Genomic DNA, 21,059 nt, shown 5'->3' on the forward strand with positions numbered 1-21,059 from the left:
TCTCTCTCTCTCTCTCTCTCTCTCTCTCTCTTTCTCTTTTTTAAATAACTTGTGTTGGCTTCTCTTTCCTGATTCTTTTTTCCTGAGATGAATCAAATGAAAAAAAACTTGCCTGCACCATGGATGGGCTAGCACCTTCATTTCCTGCTACCCATTAGCTAGGGGAAAGGAAGCGCTGGTACTTGAATGGATTTTAGCGGCTCAAGACAGGGGGGAGGGCTTCCCAGCTACGTCTGAAAGAATACAATGGCCCAGACCAATGCCCTGTGGTGTCATTTATCTCCCAAGTTATAACCAGTTCAGATTTGCTTCCTCCACCACCACTGACGTTGGCCAGGGTGACTTCAGGAACTGCATAGGAGACACAGAACAAGTCATGTCACACAAGTGATGGCAGATGACTGCTGGGGAAGCCTGGTGGCTTCCTGGTGGCTCACTGCCAGCCAATACTCGGATACACACACCTTCAAGGAGGTGAAGTGTACGTGGCTCTCGTAGCTCTCAGTTACCTGTTTCCCATTCAGCAAGGGGGCATGTCTGACCCGTGGCTCAGCTGGATCCCCAGAGATCCAGGGGTTCCAGGGAGGAGTAAAGAACAGAGGTGCGTGCATTTCCAAGCTTGGTGAGGTGTTTATTAGCCACGTGGTGATAACACAAAGGGAACAGGGGACCCTCTCTGCTCAGGCAGAGCTTACAATCCAGGTGGAGGGCAAGGGCGTGGGGGGATCGTTTATAGAGCCAATCCATGGCACAGTTCAGCAGAGACAGAATGAAGAGGAGCTGAGGTGTTCTGCAGCAGCAGGTTGCTGGACGGGGTGGGCTAATGGCTTCTCAGAAGAAGGTGAGCTTTGAGCTGGGTGCTGGAGGAAGCGGTGAGCAGAGGGTGACCCCTGGCTCACTGTCTTAACCTCTTTGATCCCCACTTTTCTCTGTAAAAGAGGGGGAAATTGGGCTGGTTTCCTCCACAGGATTGCTGAGTGGAATTAATTCAAGTATAATTTTGCAGGGAACAAAGGAAGCCTCGGGTTAGCTGGGCTATCATGACGTGACTGCAAGACTTCAGGCAGAACTGTTCACAAGGTCAGGCTGGGGTATATAACTGGACAGTGGGGGGTGTGTCCTGGTTAAAGTCAAGGACCTAGATTTAGATGGATTTTGTTTGTTTGTTTGTTTCTCTTCCCTGAGAGTAGGGTCAGATTTCTTATTTGCTTAGGAACATTGCTAGTGCTAGTCCTTCAGAAACCATTCAGCTTATCTCTACAAAGACAACCCACGTGGGTGCACCACTTCACAGGAGAGAAGTCCGTCCCAGATGAAGAGGTGTTCTCTCCCTCTGCTCAAACTGTCTCCAGATGTTCTAAGTCTTAGCTCCTGGGATGGTTTAGACCCCAGGAAAATTCTAGAGGAACTTTCTGGAGACATTTTTTTTTCCTTTGCCGTCAGTGATCTCTGTGAGAGGATGTCATTTCAAATGTGGGTTTGGGGATTTATTTTTAATAATCCCATTAGGATCTTGGTGACCTCTGAACCCGTGAAGAATGACTTTTTTTGGGGGGTGGGGATGAGGGATTGAACTCAGGGGCATTCAGCCACTGAGCCACATCCCCAGCCCTATTTTGTATTTTATTTAGAGACAGGGCCTCACTGAGTTGCTTAGCACCTTGCTTTTGCTGAGGCTGGCCTTGAACTTGCGATCCTCCTGCCTCAGCCTTCCAGACTGCTGGGATGACAGGCGGGCGCCATTGCACCCTGCAAGAGTTGGATTTTGAAAGTGCTTCTTGCTCTACCAGCGAACCCAACGTGGAGGACCCAACTGGTGATCACAATTCACTGCCTGCCCAGCTCACCTCCTGCTGGCCTGATTTCTGATCTTTTAAAATCGTTTCAGGGGAAGAACGTGCTAATACACAGACTCCTCTGGTGGGAAGAGTAGTGAAGAATTGAAAGCCCCTCCAAGGAGCAGCTGCTGCTGGAACAGTTGAGGTCAATCCCAGGGGGCTACTCACGGGCCTCTTCTGTCCTCCGCTTCTCCGAGGGCCGGCTGGGCTCCCCAATGCCAATCACGTTGGCTGCGACGGTACGGAATTCGTATTCGACCTAAGGGTTCAAGCCCACCACTGTCGCAGTGAATGTCTTCCCATCAATGAGTTTTGGGACTGCAAGATATCACAAGATGAGGTGGTTTCGCAGGATTCCCAGAAAACAAATAAACCAATGCAGATCCCATGTTGGGAGGATAGGAATGTCCATCTATCCATCCGTCTGTCATGCATCCATCACCTCATTCAGGGCCTGGAAGGTGGTTTGATGGTGGCTGTATAAATTGCTATTAAAGAGAGTAACCCCCGAGCTCTGTTCAACTAACACACTCAAATCAGATGCCAGCAGATGACCTCATAAAAATGCAAAGCCCTCCAAGCTTGAAGCTACCTGACCGGGGCTATTCTTAGGATCACCTAACAGGTTTTCCTGCATGGACTATATAGGCAAGCTTTCCTTCTGACAGCTATCCAATGGGTCAGGTAAAACTGTTGTGTCTGTTCTTACAGAATTCTTACTGCGCCCGTTTAGCAGAAGCTGTAGAGAGATAGCAGTCAAGGCTAGAAGTCACTGCCTACCTTCCAGATGCTTCTAAAACACTCCCGGGACTCAACAGAAACTCAGTGTTACCACGGAAACCTGTTTCTGAGATTCGATTAAGCTAAAATGAAAAAAAATAAGAAAGTAGGGGTTGTTCAAACCAACAGTTTATATAAATTGCATAAAATTGGGTCCCACTACATTAAAACATGGAGACCAAACAGGCAGCCCTCGGGGACTATAGAAATGTGAAACTTTCTTGCAGGAATTACTCGTTCATCCAACCTTCTGCTCAGATGAACCTAAATTTAAAAATGAGATACTGACAAAGGTGTAAGAATTAGGACCCCAAAGCAAAATGATTATGAAACTTTAAGAAATATAGGGAGTAGTATATCATAATTATAGAAAATTATAAAAAATTATTTAAAAAAGGAAAGAAGGTGAAAATATTACTGCCACTAAGGATAATCCGGAAAAAAAATTTATGCTAAAATTTGTAAGATGATTTTAAATATTTCACACCTCTTCATCCCCAAATCTATCCATCTAAACTGAGAGGCAACAGTTCAAAAGGCTCCTAGAGACTGCTTTCTGGAAAGTTATGCAGAAGCTTTACTAAGACTGGATTAAAGCCTGGCATATTACTGAGGCCCTAAGCAACTCAGTGAGACCCTGTCTCAAAATAAAATGGAAAGAAAATAGGGCCAGGTGTTGGGCAGAGTGGTGCACACCTGTAACACCAGCGGCTTGGGAGGCTGAGGCAGGAGGATCCTGAGTTCAAAGCCAGCCTCCGCAATAGTGAGGCACTAAGCAACTCTGTGGGACCCTGACTCTAAGTAAAATACAAAATAGGGCTGGGGAGGGGCCTCGGTGGTTGAGCACTGCTGATTTCAATCCCCAGTAAAACTCCCTCCCCATCAAAAAAGGCCAGTGTTGTGGCTTAATGGTTCAGCGCCCTGGGGTTCAATTCCCAGCACCACACACACACACACACACACACACACACACACACACACACACAAATGAATGAATGAATGGATGAATGAATGAGTAAATAAATAAATAAATATATAGAAAAAGGTGAGGGATGTGGCTTAATGGTTAAGTGCCCTGGGGTTGAATTCCCAGTACCAAAAATAAATAAATAAATAGAAATAAGGTTGGCACAACCCATGGCTTCCCAACCTACCACAGTGGTACAACGGTGATTTTTAAGGAATACACAGATGCATGCAATTTTTTTTAATAACCAGTTTTAAATTCGTTAAGGAGCAAAGAAAAAAAAAACAGTAACAGACCTATCACTTCACAGATACTATTGCTTAAGGGAAGCAAAAAACAACAAAACAAAACAAAACCCCAAACCCCAACAAAACATGAGTTGTTATAGAGAAAACTAGTAAGTCACTGACGGCCACAGCGGGCCGAGGTCTGGGAGACCTGGCCACACTGCATCATTTGCAGTTGACCCTGGCTCCTGCCCCAGTTGGCTGTCTGTCCATCTCGCTGTGCTGTGGAAGTCCCCGAGAGACACCAGTACCCAGCACCCAGCACCCAGCACCCAGCGTGGTACCTGTACTGACTGCCTGCCATCCCACGGAGAATGGAGTCCTGGCTTGGATGACATACATGGTGACGGGGCTGTGGTTGTCAGGCCCGGGTCTCCAGGACAGCTGGGCAGTGGTGTCTGTGATCTTGTCTACGGTCACGGCCTCTGGGGGACCCGGAGGACCTGGCAAAGAGTGAGACTCCAGGAGTCGGATCAGTATGGCAGATGACCTGGTAAATGACGCACCAGACGGCTGATCCCCTCCCCGACTCCTCACTTAACAGATCCCTTATGACCACCTGCTAGGGGTTGGGACCTGTGCTGGGCTCTGGAGCTACACAGATCAAGGAGGCATGCCCCTGGCTTCCAGGGGTAATAATAAGGAAAGCCACCACACAACCAGAGCCTTACAGGAGAGTATTTGTCCTGATGCGAGGAGAGAATATCGGGCCACCTTAGGGTTCAAGTTCATTCCTCCATTCATTATATACATGTGTGGGTTCCTCCTGGGGGTCATGGGCACCACTCTCTGGGGACACGGTGGTGACCAAAGATAGACAGCTCTTCCTGGTTTCGTGATTATTCTCTGCTGAAAAGGGTCCTTTCGGTCACCAAGGATGTGGATTGGAGCAGAACTAGCTTTAGAACTTTGAGGGTCACTGCCTTGCTCTGTAAAATTCTGCTACCTGGGGATGACTAACACCCTAGCTCCTCCCATGTCCTGGAGGGCCACACGCTGGTGTGCAAGGGGACAGCTGTGAATAGGGGCAGCGCTCCTGAGTCACAGACTCCTCTTTCTTCAAAGCAATGTCAGAACTGGGTGAGCGTCTGAAGGTCCTCCTTGGTCCTCTTGGCAGGTCACCGCTGTGTTTTTCTTCTCACCCCTCCCAACACTCGTTGTTTCTGACCAAGCCCTTAAGCCCTTAAGGAGGGGAAATCGGACTTACATGAAAGCGTGGGAATGATAAAGAATCAGAGGAGTGGAGAGCAACTGGCAGGAAGACTAAAGAGCAACAGGCACAGGGCAAAGACTCAACCAGATGCATCCTATTTTCCAACGGGGAAATTTCCGCCCAGGCAGAAACAAGACTCAACTGAGCGTCTCAGGAGAGACGGGGGTCGTCAGGGGACAGGATGACACATCTCGTACCCATCTGACAAGTGGAAGGAGATACTCCTAGGAGGGGTTTGCTGATCTCCAGGAGAGATCAACTGATTGCCCTCCCCAAGTACCACTGGGCCATGTCCCAGGGACAGGGAAAAATAAGAGACCCCACCCAGAGGGTGCAAAGTCGGATTCAATTTCCCCCAGACTTTGCCCGGGGATTCACCGCTTCTCCCTGTAGGGGGTGCCCTAACGTCCTCTTTCCTTTTGAAATACACCATCTTTATAGATGCACGGATGACACCAGATTTATCTTCTCCTTCTAATTCTTGGCTAAGGAATCTGGAAATCTGCTCACGGAAACTGATCAATTTTCCATGGTGACATTTCAGCCTGTCCACCTAATGTCACCCAGCTGGGGCTGAGGCAACCTTGGGTCTTGGGGATTCTTATTAACCAGGTGAATCTAGACAACAATATCCTCTTCTTCCTCTCTCTCCTTCACCTCTTCTCTTCCTTCCTTCCTTTCTGTTATGGTTTAGACGTGATCTGTCCCCCAAAAGACAATCAGAGGGGGGATGATTAGATTGTGAGAGGTGTGACCTGATCAGTTGGGCTAATCCACTTATGTGAATTAAATGGGTGGTAACTGTAGGCAGATAGAGTGTGGATGGAGGAGGTAGGTCACTGGGGTGTGCCTTTGGGTTTACCTATTGTCCCTGGTGAGCAGAGCACTCTTTCTCTCTCTCTCTCTCTCTCTCTCTCTCTCTCTCTCTCTCTCTCTCTCTCTCTCCTTCCTGGTCACCATGTCTTGAGCTGTTTTCCTCCCTCAAGCCCGTCTGCCATGATGTTCTGCCCCACCTCAGGCCTACAGCTGTGGATCTGGCCATCTTTGGAGTAAGACCTCTGAATCCAGGCACTAAAATAAACTTTTCTTCCTCTAAATTGTCCTCCTCCGGTCTCTTTATCATAGCAATAAAAAGCTGACTGAAACACTTCCTTCCTTCCCCTCTCTTCCTTTCTGGATTCCTCAACCTAGCCCTTCCATCCTTTGTTTCTTTATGGGTACTGCTTCAATGGCCTTCAGAACCCAAAGATCACAAAATGGAAACGTGTTCCCTCCACACTCCTCAAATATCACCACGGACGGGAAGTATCTGACACCACCATGGCCCCCATGTGTAAGAAGGAAATGTAGAGGGTAGTAAGAATTTGACCTTTGGAGAAAAAAATGGTATTTTCAGGACTTTGTTTATTTTTCTTTATCTTCCTGACCCCACCCCCACCAACCTGTGTAGTTATGACCTGAAGGAATGTTTGCTAACTTTTGTTTTTAGGGAAGTTGGGTCTCTTTCAAAATGATAACATGTGCAACTGTCCGTCCTTTGAGCAAAATGATAACATGGTCAGGGGTGCATACAAGTTGTTGTGTTTTTTTTGTGACAAACAAGAGCAGAGGGACGGTTGGGTTGAGGCTAGTGTCTGCTGCTTGCTCAGGGGTGGCCTTTGAAGGTGCTGCTATGGATTGAGGAGAGGGGGAGACCCAGTCCTCAAAGCCATACTCGATTCAAACATCAAAATCTCTCACAGGCTCCTGTAAGGGTCTCTCTACTGTAATGTGCAGAAAGTCTGCCAGACAAAGCAGGAGGAGATACGATAAGAGATCATGGTTTAAAATGGCATATTAATTTATTGGCCTTATTAGCTGATTAGAACTAGATTTTCTTTTAGGCTGCATTTGCAACTTCGATGTTATTCTCTGTGAAATGAAGTATACAATATCATTTAAGAACTTCAAGTATTACTGATTTAAATATTTGTCAGTCTAATTTATTGACATTTAAACGGCTGATCTGAACATTATCCTAATTAAATAGAGGATAAATCTCCAGCAATAGAATCCTTTTGTCCCTAAGGAGAGAGCAGATCGACTCTGGTATATTTTTTTTTTCTTTTTAAGTAGCATTAAACACGTTTCTGTTAAGATATTCTGGGGGCAGATCAACCTAAGTTATAAGATATTTTTTTCCCTCTTATCTGCACCATGACCGAATGATTTTTTTTTAAAGGCAATTTAAAGGTAACCAAAGCATACATGAAATAAATGCTATTTTTCTTTAACCTATCTTTAACCTTAGCACTTTTAAGGTGATAATTCCTACACATCTATCTCCCTGTCACCTTCTACCTAGAGGATACAGCACAGAATTGGAGGTATTTCCCACCATGCCTTGTTCCCTGGTTCACCCTGCCTCCAATGCTGATCTCCTGGGTCTTTATTTTCTTGCTCTCGAAGCTCCACCTGAGCTCAGCCAGCTGGCTAAAGAGGGTTCGACACCTATAGTTAGGAATTCTGACCAAGGTGCTGCAAGCCAAGATATTATTTTCATGTTCTGGGTTGGCTTTATCTTGATTTTTATTTTCTTTATTCAATTTTGTTTATGGTGCTGGTGATCCCACCCAGGGTCTTATGCATGCTAGGTGAGCCTGCTTATCCCTGACCTACCCTCCTGACCCAGTTTTTATTTTTAATACTTTAGAAAATCCCCAGCATGCACCAGCCTGATTCTGGTATGCACACTGGTTCACCAGTACTTTAATTTTTATTTAAAGGTATTTCTTGAAAATCCACTAAGCGGAACTTGGATCGGGCCCCGTGGGCATAGCTTAGCTTAGGTCCAGGTTACATCAAGTTGGCGACACTCAAGAGATTCGCACAAATGCTAGTTTTTGCTATTCACCTCAGCTTATTCGCTACATCCTAGGCAACCAAAGGGGTGTTTCCTGTCACCCCTAAAGTGATATTTTAAAAAAACCAAACTCAATTAGTTTTACAAGAAAAAAATGAATCTGGTAGCAGTCTGATATAAACTTCTTAAACTACTGTTCAAATAGCTGGCTGCCCAGAACACTATGGGTTAGCCCAGAGGAGACCCAGAAAGGCCCAGGTGAAACCCCTTTGGAGACTATTGGCTTTGGTTAACCTTAAGTCATTCTAGGAAATCACAGGGACCCCAGCTGCCCTAATTTGGGGGTGCTTGCAGGCGTCACTTTCAGTATAAAGAAACTGGGCTTGCTTGTTATAGCTTCTGACATTGACCCAGGAGGAACTTCTGAAGACTTCTGGGGACTGGTGATATGTAGCTCACGTCTTTTTTTTTTTTCCCTCCATACTTGGAAACCACTGAGGTCTTAGAACTCGGTGCCAGAGTAGATATCACAAAAAATGTTTTAAAGACAAAAGAGCAGGGGGGGGGGGTTGAAAAAAAATCCAATACCTCTTACAATCAGGTCTGCTGTAGCCGATAACTTGTCCACACTGGTTTGGACCATGCAGACGTATTTCCCAGCATGCTTCAGTTGGATGTTTCGGATCATCAAATCTCCAGCTGAATCCTGCTGATAAAGTAGGGGAAAGTGGGCTACAATTACTTTTTAATGAGCTCTAAACATCCTCCGCACATGAAAGACACGGTGACAAATGGATTTATTTTTACGCTGGCTGATGACAATATCAGCAACGCAGGCCGTGGCCTGTGGATGCTCCTGATTGTCACGTCGCATGCCTTCTGATGGCACCTTCCAGAGACTTCAGGTGTGTGGCCTCTCAGGCTCCCTGAAGCAGTTCTGCCACCATAAGGTGGCTCCTGATCTGGTCCTGGGGGTTTCTCCAAAATGTCCTCTCCCTGCCCTCCACGTTGGCATTCCCACACTTTGCAACTCCACATTTGGAAAGAGGAAGCAAACCGCTCCCTCCTCATTTGGAGGCGTTTGGCAATTTCCTGCACAGCCTTGTTCTACAGCCAGCAATTTTGATTGCTCCCAGGTTTGAATTAAAGGATTATGAAGACCAGACTCTCGAGGGAAATATCCCATCACCTAGTGTGGAACGGGTGCTAATTTGTTTTCCAAATGCCAAATGCATGTTTGATTAGCAGATGAATAGGACTAATTACATCCCTGGGTCTAGAGATGTCTCTGTGCCCCATAAATATTTCTACAGCATTCAACAGCGTGGGACTTTTAATAAACAGGAGAGGTTCCCTCCTCAGGCTCGCACAAAGGTGGCATTTGAATGAAGGACTCTGGTTTCTTATCCCTGTTCATCAAGAACCTGGTGAACATCTGTTCAAGCATAGGTCCATCCCACAGGCCAGGTGTTGAGATGCTCTGCCTCTTTCCAAACTCCCAAAGAATAGCAGAATAATTTATGGTCTACCCGCCCACCCGAGTTTTCCCCTTCCAAACTCCAGAATGGAAAGCGGACCCAGATCCTGAAGTACTCCTTCTGCAAATGGCCACCATCCTGGTGAGACTCAATGGTATTTTGCATATGGCGGCTACCTTTCAAGTGCTTTATTTCTGTTAACTCACTAAACACACGTTCTGAGAGGCAGGCGCTCTTTTGATTTCACAGAAGAGGAAACTCTGCTACAAACAGGTGAGGTGACTTGCCAACGGTCACTTAGCTACTAAAAATCGGGGCCAGATTTGAACCCCTACAGTCAGCCACATAGTCCCCATTCTTAATAATATTTTGCTATAGGACTCTCTAGAAAGACCTTATTCTCACTGGGAGTCAGCAAGTCCTGAGTTCCTATCCTGTGTGTCAGTAGAACATCACATTTATATTTACCAAAGACAATGGAAGAAGCTACCAATGGCTGTCAGGGGATTAGCACAGAGGCCAAAGCACACAGCAAAAGGAACACTCAAGTTTTGATACTTAGTTGTCTTGGGCTGACCCCTGCTGTGTGATTTCATCTAAGTCTCTTAATCTCTCTGGACCTTAGTTTATTGACCTTTGAAAGATGGATGTCTTGCTCCACTGTGCTGTGGGATTGAGAAACAAATCAGATTGTGCGGCTACTCAAAATCCTTTTTACAGACTGTGAAGCACACCATAAATTTAAACTGGTATTATTGATGGTCATGATCAATTTTCTTTCTGAAACAATCATGTCAAAGACCTTAAAGCTAACTCAAGAAGAGCTATGAAAAAAAATTTTTTTTTTTTAAATCTGAAAGTCTCTTACTTATAACACTTAGGATTTTCATCCAGTTTTTACTGTGCACTGACCATGTCTCAGTAACAGGAGATAATAGATGCTCAACTTATTTCCTACGGATTCTGTGGGGATTAGGGAGCTAATATATAAGAAGGTGCTTTATAAATGATTAGGCAAATAGAAGGAATTATCATTACCACCACCATCATCAATATTATTATTATTATTATTATTATTATTATTATTGCTTTGGCACCAGGGATTGAACCCAGGGGTGCTTAAACACTGGGTCACATCCCCAGCCCTATTTTGTATTTTATTTAGAGACAGAGTCTCACAGAGTTGCTTAGCACCTTGCTAAATTGCTGAGGCTGGCTTTGAACTCACGATCCTCCTGCCTCAGCTTCCCAAGTTGCTGGGATTACAGGTGTGCACCACCACGCCTGGCTATCAGTATTATTATTAATGATTTTTTTTTTACCTAAGATATTTTGACTGGGGAAACATAATACTGGAGATATAAATATTCAAGTGACATATAACACTTGAACAGAGGTTTGGATTAAAAACCAGCCTCCCATAGGGAATATGAAAGGTGCATTGATTTTAAGACAGAAGCCACGTTGGCAGTAAGGACATGCCTATACCATCTCCTTAATTCACTTTATTCACTGGGACTTGAATGTCAAAGAGACTTCCTGTGGCCTGTTTCGGAGCACAGCAACCTACCATATGCTCTCTGATTTTGGGATTTAGTACATGCTCTAGTGATTCGCCAATTTTGACCAGATTTGTATCTTTGAAATGAAACAAATATATATATATATAAAAATAGGATCGAAGTAAGAATTTCCTAGAAAGAGACTTTCCCTTGGAACCAACCAGACCAAACTGTTTAGGGAGATCTGCACCGATGCTCTTACCCAGGACGACAGGGCCATCTTATCCCCTTAACCCCCACCCCATGGTCTGTTCTGTTCCCGACAGAGCCCTTGAAAGTGTCAGAGGAAAGGCGGTCAGTTCTGGTACAGCATAGAGGCCACATGTGAGTGATTACGAGGACATCCAATTTGATTGTCCCGCCTCTATTCTGATTGGAGAAGACATTTTTTTATAACTACTTCTCTTGCCCAAGAAATTGGTTTCAATGTTCAAACAACTCTTCTGCTTAATATAGACAGGATTTTCTCGACTTGCATTTCCTGTAATCACAGCTAGTGTTATCCTTCCTCCGTGTAATAGAAGCACTAAAGTTTATGCAGTATTTCTTTTGAGGTAGGCACTGGGATTTGCATTTTTTTTTAGATCAAGAGGTATTTAATAGCTTCAATGCCCTCATGAAATAGGTAATGATCTTGTCACTTAGCCACAGTGATTCAGCGGAACCCCATGGAAGAGGTCCAGAGTGGTTCAGATGGGCCGTGTCATTCAGCCTCTCTCAACCAGGGTTCCAAGAGACAGTCCCTAATGAACTGTGACTTTTTTTGATGCAATGCATGAACTTCTCTCCTATTTATCTGAAATGGTGCCAGTTGGATTCGATGCTGAGAAGAAGAGAAAAAAATAGTCATTCAAATTATTCCATGGAATTCTGTAGCTGGAACTCAATTGAGAAAGTCGCCCTGCATGTCATCAGACGTTCAGTAGAAGAGATGCCCCTTCATGTCCTGGATGGTGAGCTTTAAGCCATTTATACTCAACCTAAAGCAGGTAAGATAATGTGCAAATCAGATTATGTTGGAAATGTAGGGGGTGGGGAGGGCTTTTCAAATTATAGCTCCATTTTTGAATTCTGCTATATTTTGATTAGGTGCCTCCAAAATAATGGCAGCCAGAAAGAATCTTCATTACCAATAGGAATGCAGAGCTGGGTTAGGGCAAAGAAAAAAATTTTTTTTGAGAATGATATTTTTGTTTGTTGGTTTGGTTCTAAGGATTGAACCCAGGGGCACTTTACCACTGAGCCACATCCCCATGCCTTTTTATTTTGAATTTTGAGACAAGGTCTCATTAAATGGATGAGGCTGATCTCAAACTGGCAATCCTCCTGCCTCAGCCTCCTGAGTGGCTGGGATTACATGCACAAACCATGTTGTCCAGTTTCATAATGATTCTGATAGACACAAACTGTCAATTGTTTATAGATTTAACCTTGTTATGTATTTATTGATAAAGTGCACCGTGAAAAGTAAGGCCTTTCAAAAATCAAGTACTTGAATTAAAATTACCTGCAAATAATACATAGCCTCACCAGACTTTTAGAATCAAGAAAGCAAATCCTAAATTTGCAACCATGAGTCTTCTACAAGAGCTAAGGGGAAGGACAATTAGTAGCCTAAAGAGATATGAGGTGACTATTCTGAAGTTCTTTCTCTAATCAGGTCTAGGGTCAAGCACATGGATTGGGGCACAGAGCTTGGGACTTTGAAGTTTAAAACTGAGTGTGGCAATCTAGGAACTGGAAGAATGTGACTCCTAGGAGCGTCAGTCTCCTCCTTCACACACAGGAACACATAACCTGCCTGTGGGATTGCTGTGCAGAGTTGACAGCAGACTTGTGGACAGGGTGACATTAATGCTTACCCCTCCGACTCTTTCAAAGTGGTCCCCATCTCGGTCGAAGTCTATCAGGTGTCCTTTAAAGGACCACGTGAAGACGATGTCCAGGGAGTGATCATGGGTCACCTGGCATGGCAGGACAATGCTCTCTCCCACTGTGACGTCCATGCTGGAAGCGGGGACCATCACCCTGGTGGGATCTGAGAGTGGAAACAAGACCAGAGACAGACAGCGTGGTGGGCCTCCAACCCCGCACCCGGGAGCAGGCAGGAGTGGCTTGGCTTTGGTCATCTGGGAATCCCAGATGTGAGCCAGGAAGTCGTTTTGAAGACAAAAAGATGAAACTGCTCATTATGTGAACCTTCCCCAAGTGACAGAACCCAGCGGGGGAGCCCTGAGGTTAGATCTCTGCAGATGCTCAGGGAAAACAGAAAGAAGGCTCTAGTAACTTTGCCTTTTCAGTAAAGCTACACTCGACCACTGAGCCACATCCCCAGCTCTATTTTTGCATTTTATTTAGAGACAGGGTCTCCCTGAGTTGCTGAGTGCCTCACCTTTGCTGAGGCTGGCTTTGAACTCGCGATCCTCCTGCTTCAGCCTCCAGAGCCCCCGGGATTCCAGGCATGTACCAGCGTGCCCAGCTATCAATTAGTTCTCAAGGCTCTGCCACTAGCTATAACCCCAGCCCCACCAACTCTATTTTTAACAGATGAAACTCATGTCCAGGAGTGTTAAGAACTGTTATTCTGCCTCTCTTCATTTATTTTTCTATTTTTATTTTTTTGGTACTGGGGATTGAACCTAGGGATGCTAAATCACTGAGCCATGTCTACCGCCCGTTTTTTTTTTTTAATATTTTTTTGGAAAATATTTATTTTTTAGTTAGAGGTGGACACAATATCTTTATTTTATTTTTATGTGGTGGTGAGGATTGAGGAGAGTGCTCTCTCCCTGAGCCACAATCCCAGCACCACCCCCGCTTACCCTCTTTATTTTTTATTTTGAGACAGGGTCTCATGAAATTGCTGAGGCTGGCCTCACACTTGTGATCCTCCTGCCTCAGTCTCCTGAGTTGCTGGGATTGCAGGTATGTACCACCACCACACTTTGCTTCATTTAGCTGAAGGCCTGATATTCATTCACAAATCATCCAGAGAGAAAGTCTAAGGGCATAACCTATCAATCTGCACTCTTTAGTGTGTGTCATCAACTGAAGATATTTTAATGCAGAAGGAAATTCAAAGAATCCCTGCCATGGGTTACAACTGGTTTCAGAGGCTACAAGAGAAATGAACTTCCTGCCTTCGACAGGTAGCACGCAGGGGTGATTTCAGGTCTAAAATGCTAGCTGTAGCTCTAAGCTTACACATGGAACTTGGAGTGTACAATCAGCACACCTATACCACTGAGCCACACTCCTGACCATCTGTCTCCCACTTTTGATTGGCAGCAGTCTCCTGAAGTAACTGTTCAGCACTCTAAGCACATGTAGGGGTCTGGGACAGGTGTTATTATTATTTTTTTATTAAATTGGCAAATTCAGCTGCCTATTAACCAGAGAAGTCCCTAAAATAAAGGATCATGTTGGTACAGTTGCTAAGCTGACAGCCACTAATTCATTAATCGAGCACTTGTCGCCGATTTGCGTTGTGAGCTCCAAAGCAGCAAGAATCAATGCAAAATAACTCATACGCTGTACACACACCAAGAGAGGTCTCCTCGGGACTAGAGAAGATTAAATTAAAGAGGTTTAGAAACCTCATTAGCTTCTTGGTTTTCTCAGAGTGTATGTTTCCTAAGTGCTCTTGTTTACTGCGTTATGAGTTCTGATACTTTTTTTTTTTTACCGGATTAATTTCCTTCAATTTCAATACAAGTGCTGTACACAAACAAACAGATGGCTTCTTGAAAAAACAAACTGTCTCCCTTCCTTTGGTTCTAATTCATCAAGATCAGCAGGAACCTGTATTTCTGACTTCTGTTCTGAAGAGAGTCACTCTAGTAGCTACCATTCTGTGCAGAGAAGTCTCAGAGGCAATTAGAACTCGAGATGCAAATTTGTGGCTGGATTTGGATGTAATTAGCAAAAATAAGTCGGATCAATGACACCCCTCAATCAATGTTCATTCTTGTGGTCGGTTCCTACGGGAGAGAATGACATCATTGGGACTCTTGCTTAGAAATTTCTGTGCCAAGTGCTCACCCGCCCTCGTGCTTACAAACATTCTTACTTTCTACAGTGTTTTCTGTAACATATAGATGACAGTTGGTAAACTGCTTTGTGGAAGAGGCTGTAACAGCCATGAAGACAGGTTACTTATTAAGCACTCCGTTAACAATGAGATCAACAACTCCTTGCACCAATTCCAAACGTACAACAGGCATCCAAGCCATAGAACATTCTGACTTTGGCTGTTGATGAAAAGATTTCCTGAATTAGAGCTATTCTCTGTAAACAAGTATTTGGGGTTCATGGGACAAGAATTCCATTTCGATGAGGTTTTGCCTATACGATACCAACCATCCCATTTCCATTGATAACTTTTTTAACATTTCATTTGTAGTGCCAAGATTATCCCTTGGTGTCTTTTAGTTTAGCTTTTTTTTCTCCCAGTGCTAAGATGGAACCCAGGGCCTCACACATGCTAGGCAAGTGCTTTTCCACTGATCTATATGCTCAGGCATCCTCGATGCCTTTTAGGAAACAATTTAATGTGTTGTAGTCAATTTAATTTAATGTGTTTAGTCGTCTTAATGCATTCTCTTTGGTAAGCAAATTTCTTAAGTGTAATGGTTTTTACAATGTTCTTAGTAGGATTTTTTTACATACTTTTTATTTATAAGGAAAAATTTAAAAAATGGATTTCTTCAAAGGCCTGAAGCTCATCAAAGAGCTGAGAGTCAGTTTACCTCTAAAGCCACAGGGCAGAGGGACAGAGAACTATTTTTAACAACATTTAAATGCTGCAACAACGATTGTTGATGAGTGATAGCAAAAACCCTTCAGGAAACATCTCTGCAGATGAAGTTCAGCTTTGTACGGTTGAACCCACTTAAACAAAACTCAGTGCTGCATACATTATATTGACCAATTCTGCATAAAACACATATTGAATGAAAGATCATGAATACATGAATATTAGAGATGAGAACTGAGATTCATAGTGATTCTAAGCTGGGCCAACCTTCTGCCAGGCAAGTGCTCTACCACTGAGCCACAACCCCAGCCCATGGGCCAACCTTTTTATCCAGGATGAAAGTTCATGGGGATTGAGGCAAAAAAGCTACACTTAAACAAATCTGCTGCATACACACCGTGTGGAGGACAGGTAGCTCACATGGACAAGAGCTGCCCACATTTCCATGTGCACCGTGCCCAAGAAGCTACCAAAGAAGGCCAGCACCCTCATATCCTGCATTCCTAGCATGGGGCATTCCAATTTCAAGAGGTAACAGTCCAGTTGTACTTTGGGTGAGTCAGAACACAGCCCTTTGGGAAACACCCTGTGGATTCACGGACAGCTTCGTGGGTCTAGACCCGTGGAGGACCTAAGAATCCTCCAACAGCTGGAATCACTGAACGTGTTTAGCACGAGAAAGGTGCAGCCAGAATTAGACAGGCAGTCAGCATAGAGAGGTGAATCCATCAGATTGGATCCAGGAGGCCAATCTGAGTGAATCTGGGAAGTTGGAGACTGTCCCCTGCTGGACTGAAATGCCTTCAGAGCCCTTCCTGCACCCTATCAAGATAACCTGTTAAGGTCCCCTGTCCCAGGATAAATTATATTGTCCCTCCCTACAGGGAGTTTTAAAGTTGTTAATTAGTGTGTCCTGGGATGCTCCATATGGCCCTTCCCCCGGCCACCTGCTTCCCACCTTTTGGCCATCCCACCTGAGCATCCCTGGGCCTAGTCACAGATGCAGGAAGGAGAGAGATCATGGGAAGAGGGCAGGAGAACAGAGGAAGCCCAGGACATATCAAAAGGCAAAGCATCCTGGCTTCTGGGGACACCAGGACACCAGCTGTGGCCCCCTCCTCCCTCCTGGTAGAAGTCTATGTTCCCCTTTTTAAATAAACCCTTCTTTATCTGCGTGCCCCCTGTGCTTCTCTAATGTTCATACTTGAACATGTCGAGGAGCAGGACTCATCACCCAAGGAGGCTATATGGTGAAGGACTTATCCAGACTTACGTGGGACCCAGAATGTGATCAAGGAGCCACCCGAGGGTTCCCTCACCAGTCACCATGTCAACAGCTCCCACCCTGCGGCTGTCGGTCATTGACTCTTACCTCTGAGCCTCCTTTTATATTTTTACCTGCTTTTGAAAAAAAAATCATTTACTTTGAAGAGATTTCAACGTGACCAAAAAGGTGCCACCAAATTTAATATTTTATTATATCTTCTTACTACCTTCTTGCTCTCTCTCTCTACACACACACACACACACACACACACACACACCTGCCTACACTCACACACAGTGTTTGCCTCGCTGTGACTTTTCCACTTTTCACTTAAACAGTCCCCCACCTTGAAACTGACTGCATTTTGAGGGCAGCTATTCTGAGGCTACGCTCACGTCCCGAGGGTACCCATCCACCTTAGAATGTGCTGCAAACCCCGCCTGCATGGATGACCTCCATGATGGTGGCCAAATGGTAACCCCCCCATGGCCACCAGTCCACCTGCGTGGACCACCTGACATCTGACGCCAAGAGAGGGCTTTCCTCTTGCCCTTATTTATTTATTGGCTGACATATATTGGCATACACTCATTTTATCTGACACATTATCATACTTTTCTATGGTGATTTATTTTAATGCTCAAATGGTCCCCATTTTGGCCTCCAGGAGTCCTTTTAGGTGTGCCCCTGTGTCGTCTTGACATTTTTTGTCGTCATTCAGAGTGTATGTCCTTGCTTTCTGCTTCAGTAAGATGTTCTAGGTTCATCTCATGCTTTTCCCTACTACAGCTATTGAGTCAGTCTTTTCTCCAGGGCACCCTGGTTCTTTGTAGTGGGAGATGGTTTTGAGAAACCAAGGTGTAGACACTGAATGTACTCATTGTTGATGAGGTCATTGATTCCAGGCCTTCTCAGCCAACAGAGTTGGGTGTGTGTGTGTGAATATATATATATATATATATATATATATATATATATATATATATATATATATACACACACACATATATATTCATATATATATTCATTAATATATATGTATGTATATATATGAATATATATTTTTATATGTATATATATTCACACACATAGATATATGTATATGTACAAACATAAATATATGTATCTGTATGTATATATGTATATATATGTCATATATGTCCACAGGTATATGTATGTAGGTCATATATGTACATACACATATATATGGATGCATATAGACAGAGACCATATCCATCTCTATTTCTATTTTTTCTGACAGCATTTATTTATTCAAGTTGTCTCAATTTTATCATTTTACCATTTTGTTCAGTATAAAACAAGTCTCCTGTGCCCCCTCCCTCGGCAGCTACCTGCCACCACCCTGTGTCCTGGAGTCACCCTTCCCCAGAGTCCTCGACCCACCTTGACACCCTGCATCATAGCCCTGCACTTGGAGGGATGGGAAGGGGAAGAGGAAGTTAAGGAATGGAAGCCTGCTTAGATTTCCTTAACATTTAAAGTGTAAATATTTAAAACACACCATGGAACAATGAAATTAAAAAGATAGCTAACTCTAATTCTAGAGCAGATGCCACTTAAAAATTAAAGTTTCATGCCGCTTCTAAGAAGAATAAATAAAGCAAATGTATCACCTGACTAAAATTCAAGCAATGAATTCCTGCACTGCACACCAGGGCAGGGGGGAAATCTGAGCTAATACATTAGTAAAATCCCTATTGTCAGGAGTGAGGCATTGCATAAAATTATATTTATCTTTTGGAGACAAATGCATTGTTGTATCGGAAAAAAATGGTTAATTTTCTAATTATTGTAGCCTGCTTAGACGTTAGGTTCTACCTTTTAAAAGAGCTAGAGAAACAAACACACAACACACTATGCTTCCGCTGTGCCCTTGAGTGACTTTTCACAGAGGAGCCGACCTACGTGACTTCCACAGGTGCAAACTGTGGGAGTGTGCTTGCTGTCTTGCATGGTGGTGGATTTTTCTCGTGGTCTTTTAAATTCTAATTTGGAAGTTCATCCTGATGAAACAAAAATTCAGTGTACCATGGTCCAGCTAAGACCAGGCATGTATACACTGTCAAATGCCACCGAAGGATGTTTTGGTGGTGGACAGACAGCATAGACAACAGAGGTTCCCCAAGATGATGACAGGTCTGGTGAAGACACAGCTGTCTTGGTTTATCTAAGTACCAATCAAGGGTGGCCAAGTGTGGGTACTTGGCAAACAGGCGTCCAATGATTATCCATGTTATTAGATTTGCCTGGTCAAAATGTGTAGCATTAAACACCTATTTAATTAGGAAGATTGTTCTAAGGACACCTGGATTCTTCTGATGCCCCCCGCCCCAAGCCTGTAACTTGTTTCAATGGTTAATAAGGAATTTGTATGTTTTTTAATCAGCAAGTTATCATCTGTCTAAAAATCATTTGGGGTCATTCCATTGTTCAGCCACCAGGAGGAAAGTAAACTCTTGGTTTGGGGTTTGAGCCATGTTTTTGTAGCAGGGTTTCTCAGCTGGGATGTCTTTCTAAAGGCCAAGACTTTTCTGTGGTGCCTAAACTTTTATGATGAATAAGGATACTCTAAAAGCAAAGTAGCCAGCCAGTAACAAAGGGATGAAGATAGCCTAAGTTTATCCTCTCACAATTTTTTTTGGGGGGGAGGATGCTTCATTTATGATATAAAAGAAATGACAATCTAAAAGAATTATTGAAAAAAATTAGAGTCAATGACAAATAAGTTGCATCTTCAAGTCAGAGTATAATTAAAATCTCGCCATGACATTCCTTTTTCTGTGAGAAAAGATCCAAAAGAAAGGGAAATGGGACCCTCAGCTACCTATTTTACCTGGGGAGAAACATGTTCACCAAATAATCCCCCTGTTCTTTCTCTAGGGAGTCTAGATCCAGGTTCAGGTTTCAGGCACAGGCTGAGTTCTTTCTGTTTGGGAAGGAGAAACGGCAAGGCTGTGTGTTCCAGCTGCTACACATGAGTTAACTGTCCCTAATGAGTGACCGGGTAAAAGGGTCTCAAATAAATCCCATTAAATGTCAGTGAAATAAAGTGGATCCCATTGGAAACATTGCACAAAAATGGCCTAATAAAGCCTTTCCTGCTGAAATAACTAGATTACTGGGTCTGAGGGACATTTGCCGTGTCTGCTGATGCAGTGTGAGTAGAAGAAATGATATGTATACCTCGAGGCAAGGACGAGGATTTCCACAGATGCTGCCTTCCTTGGTCATTATATGCACAGGAACCACCGGTGCCCTTTGGTGCAAGGTCTGTCCTGTGGGGACAATTCATATTCTGGACACTAGATGGTGCTAAATGCTCAGGAGAAGAAGCCATCACCCCTGTTTCCCTGCTAACCGTGTTCCTGTTAGAGGTTCTCTACCTGTTTCCAGATGCCTCCGCTTAAGAACTCTGCATTTGGGGAGGAGACAATAATTGTCCTATTCTAATTGTTCTTCTTTGTTTGCTTATGAGTTTGAGAAGGGGAACTTGTGAAGCTTTAAAAGGAACATATTAATAGCTTGGTGGACATGGGTAGCTACCCTTGCTTGATTTGATTTGATTTGTAAAGCTTTCTGCAAATAAAATTTACCCCCTGCACCCCACCCCGGTTCTCCCAGCAGTCTGATTTGCTACTGACTAGCTTGCTGGGGATTTGTCTGCAATTCTAAGTGAACTTCCCAAGAAAGTCTTCAAGATGGGGCAACTAGGAATAGCTCCTGGACCCCGTGCAATTGCTAAAATACCTGCTTTGTGTGCATGCTGTGTTTCACTAACTAAAAGAGACTCTTCTTCCTGGTGTGTTGGTTGAATGGGCAAGTTGAGTCTCTATAACACTTCCAAGGAAATTTAAAGGAAAGAGAATAATAATCGGTGGAGACCCGAATTGAGATTTCACCACTGCTCTTCATTTGGAGGAGAAAGATGCCAATCCTTGAAACCCACTCTGGTCGGGAAGGACTCATTCTCTGGGGGTAGGTCTGAGTGGGTCACTGGACATGGGGGCCAATCTTCCCCACCACGGACAGAGAAGCTTTTCTTCCATTG

General features: G+C 44.1%; 1 protein-coding gene across 1 annotated transcript in view; it reads right to left on the bottom strand.

Moving 5' to 3' along the window:
• LOC143389121 (contactin-4-like) overlaps positions 1-21,059 on the bottom strand; it is a 92,008-nt gene that overhangs the window by 16,272 nt on the left and 54,677 nt on the right. The window contains 5 exon segments of the mRNA XM_077108393.1: positions 258-351; positions 2,007-2,156; positions 4,157-4,315; positions 8,516-8,633; positions 12,830-13,005. Of these exon segments, the coding sequence (XP_076964508.1) occupies positions 258-351; positions 2,007-2,156; positions 4,157-4,315; positions 8,516-8,633; positions 12,830-13,005 (697 nt within the window).

The sequence above is a fragment of the Callospermophilus lateralis genome, unplaced genomic scaffold (genome assembly GCF_048772815.1).
Source record: "Callospermophilus lateralis isolate mCalLat2 unplaced genomic scaffold, mCalLat2.hap1 Scaffold_65, whole genome shotgun sequence".
Lineage (NCBI taxonomy): Eukaryota > Metazoa > Chordata > Mammalia > Rodentia > Sciuridae > Callospermophilus > Callospermophilus lateralis.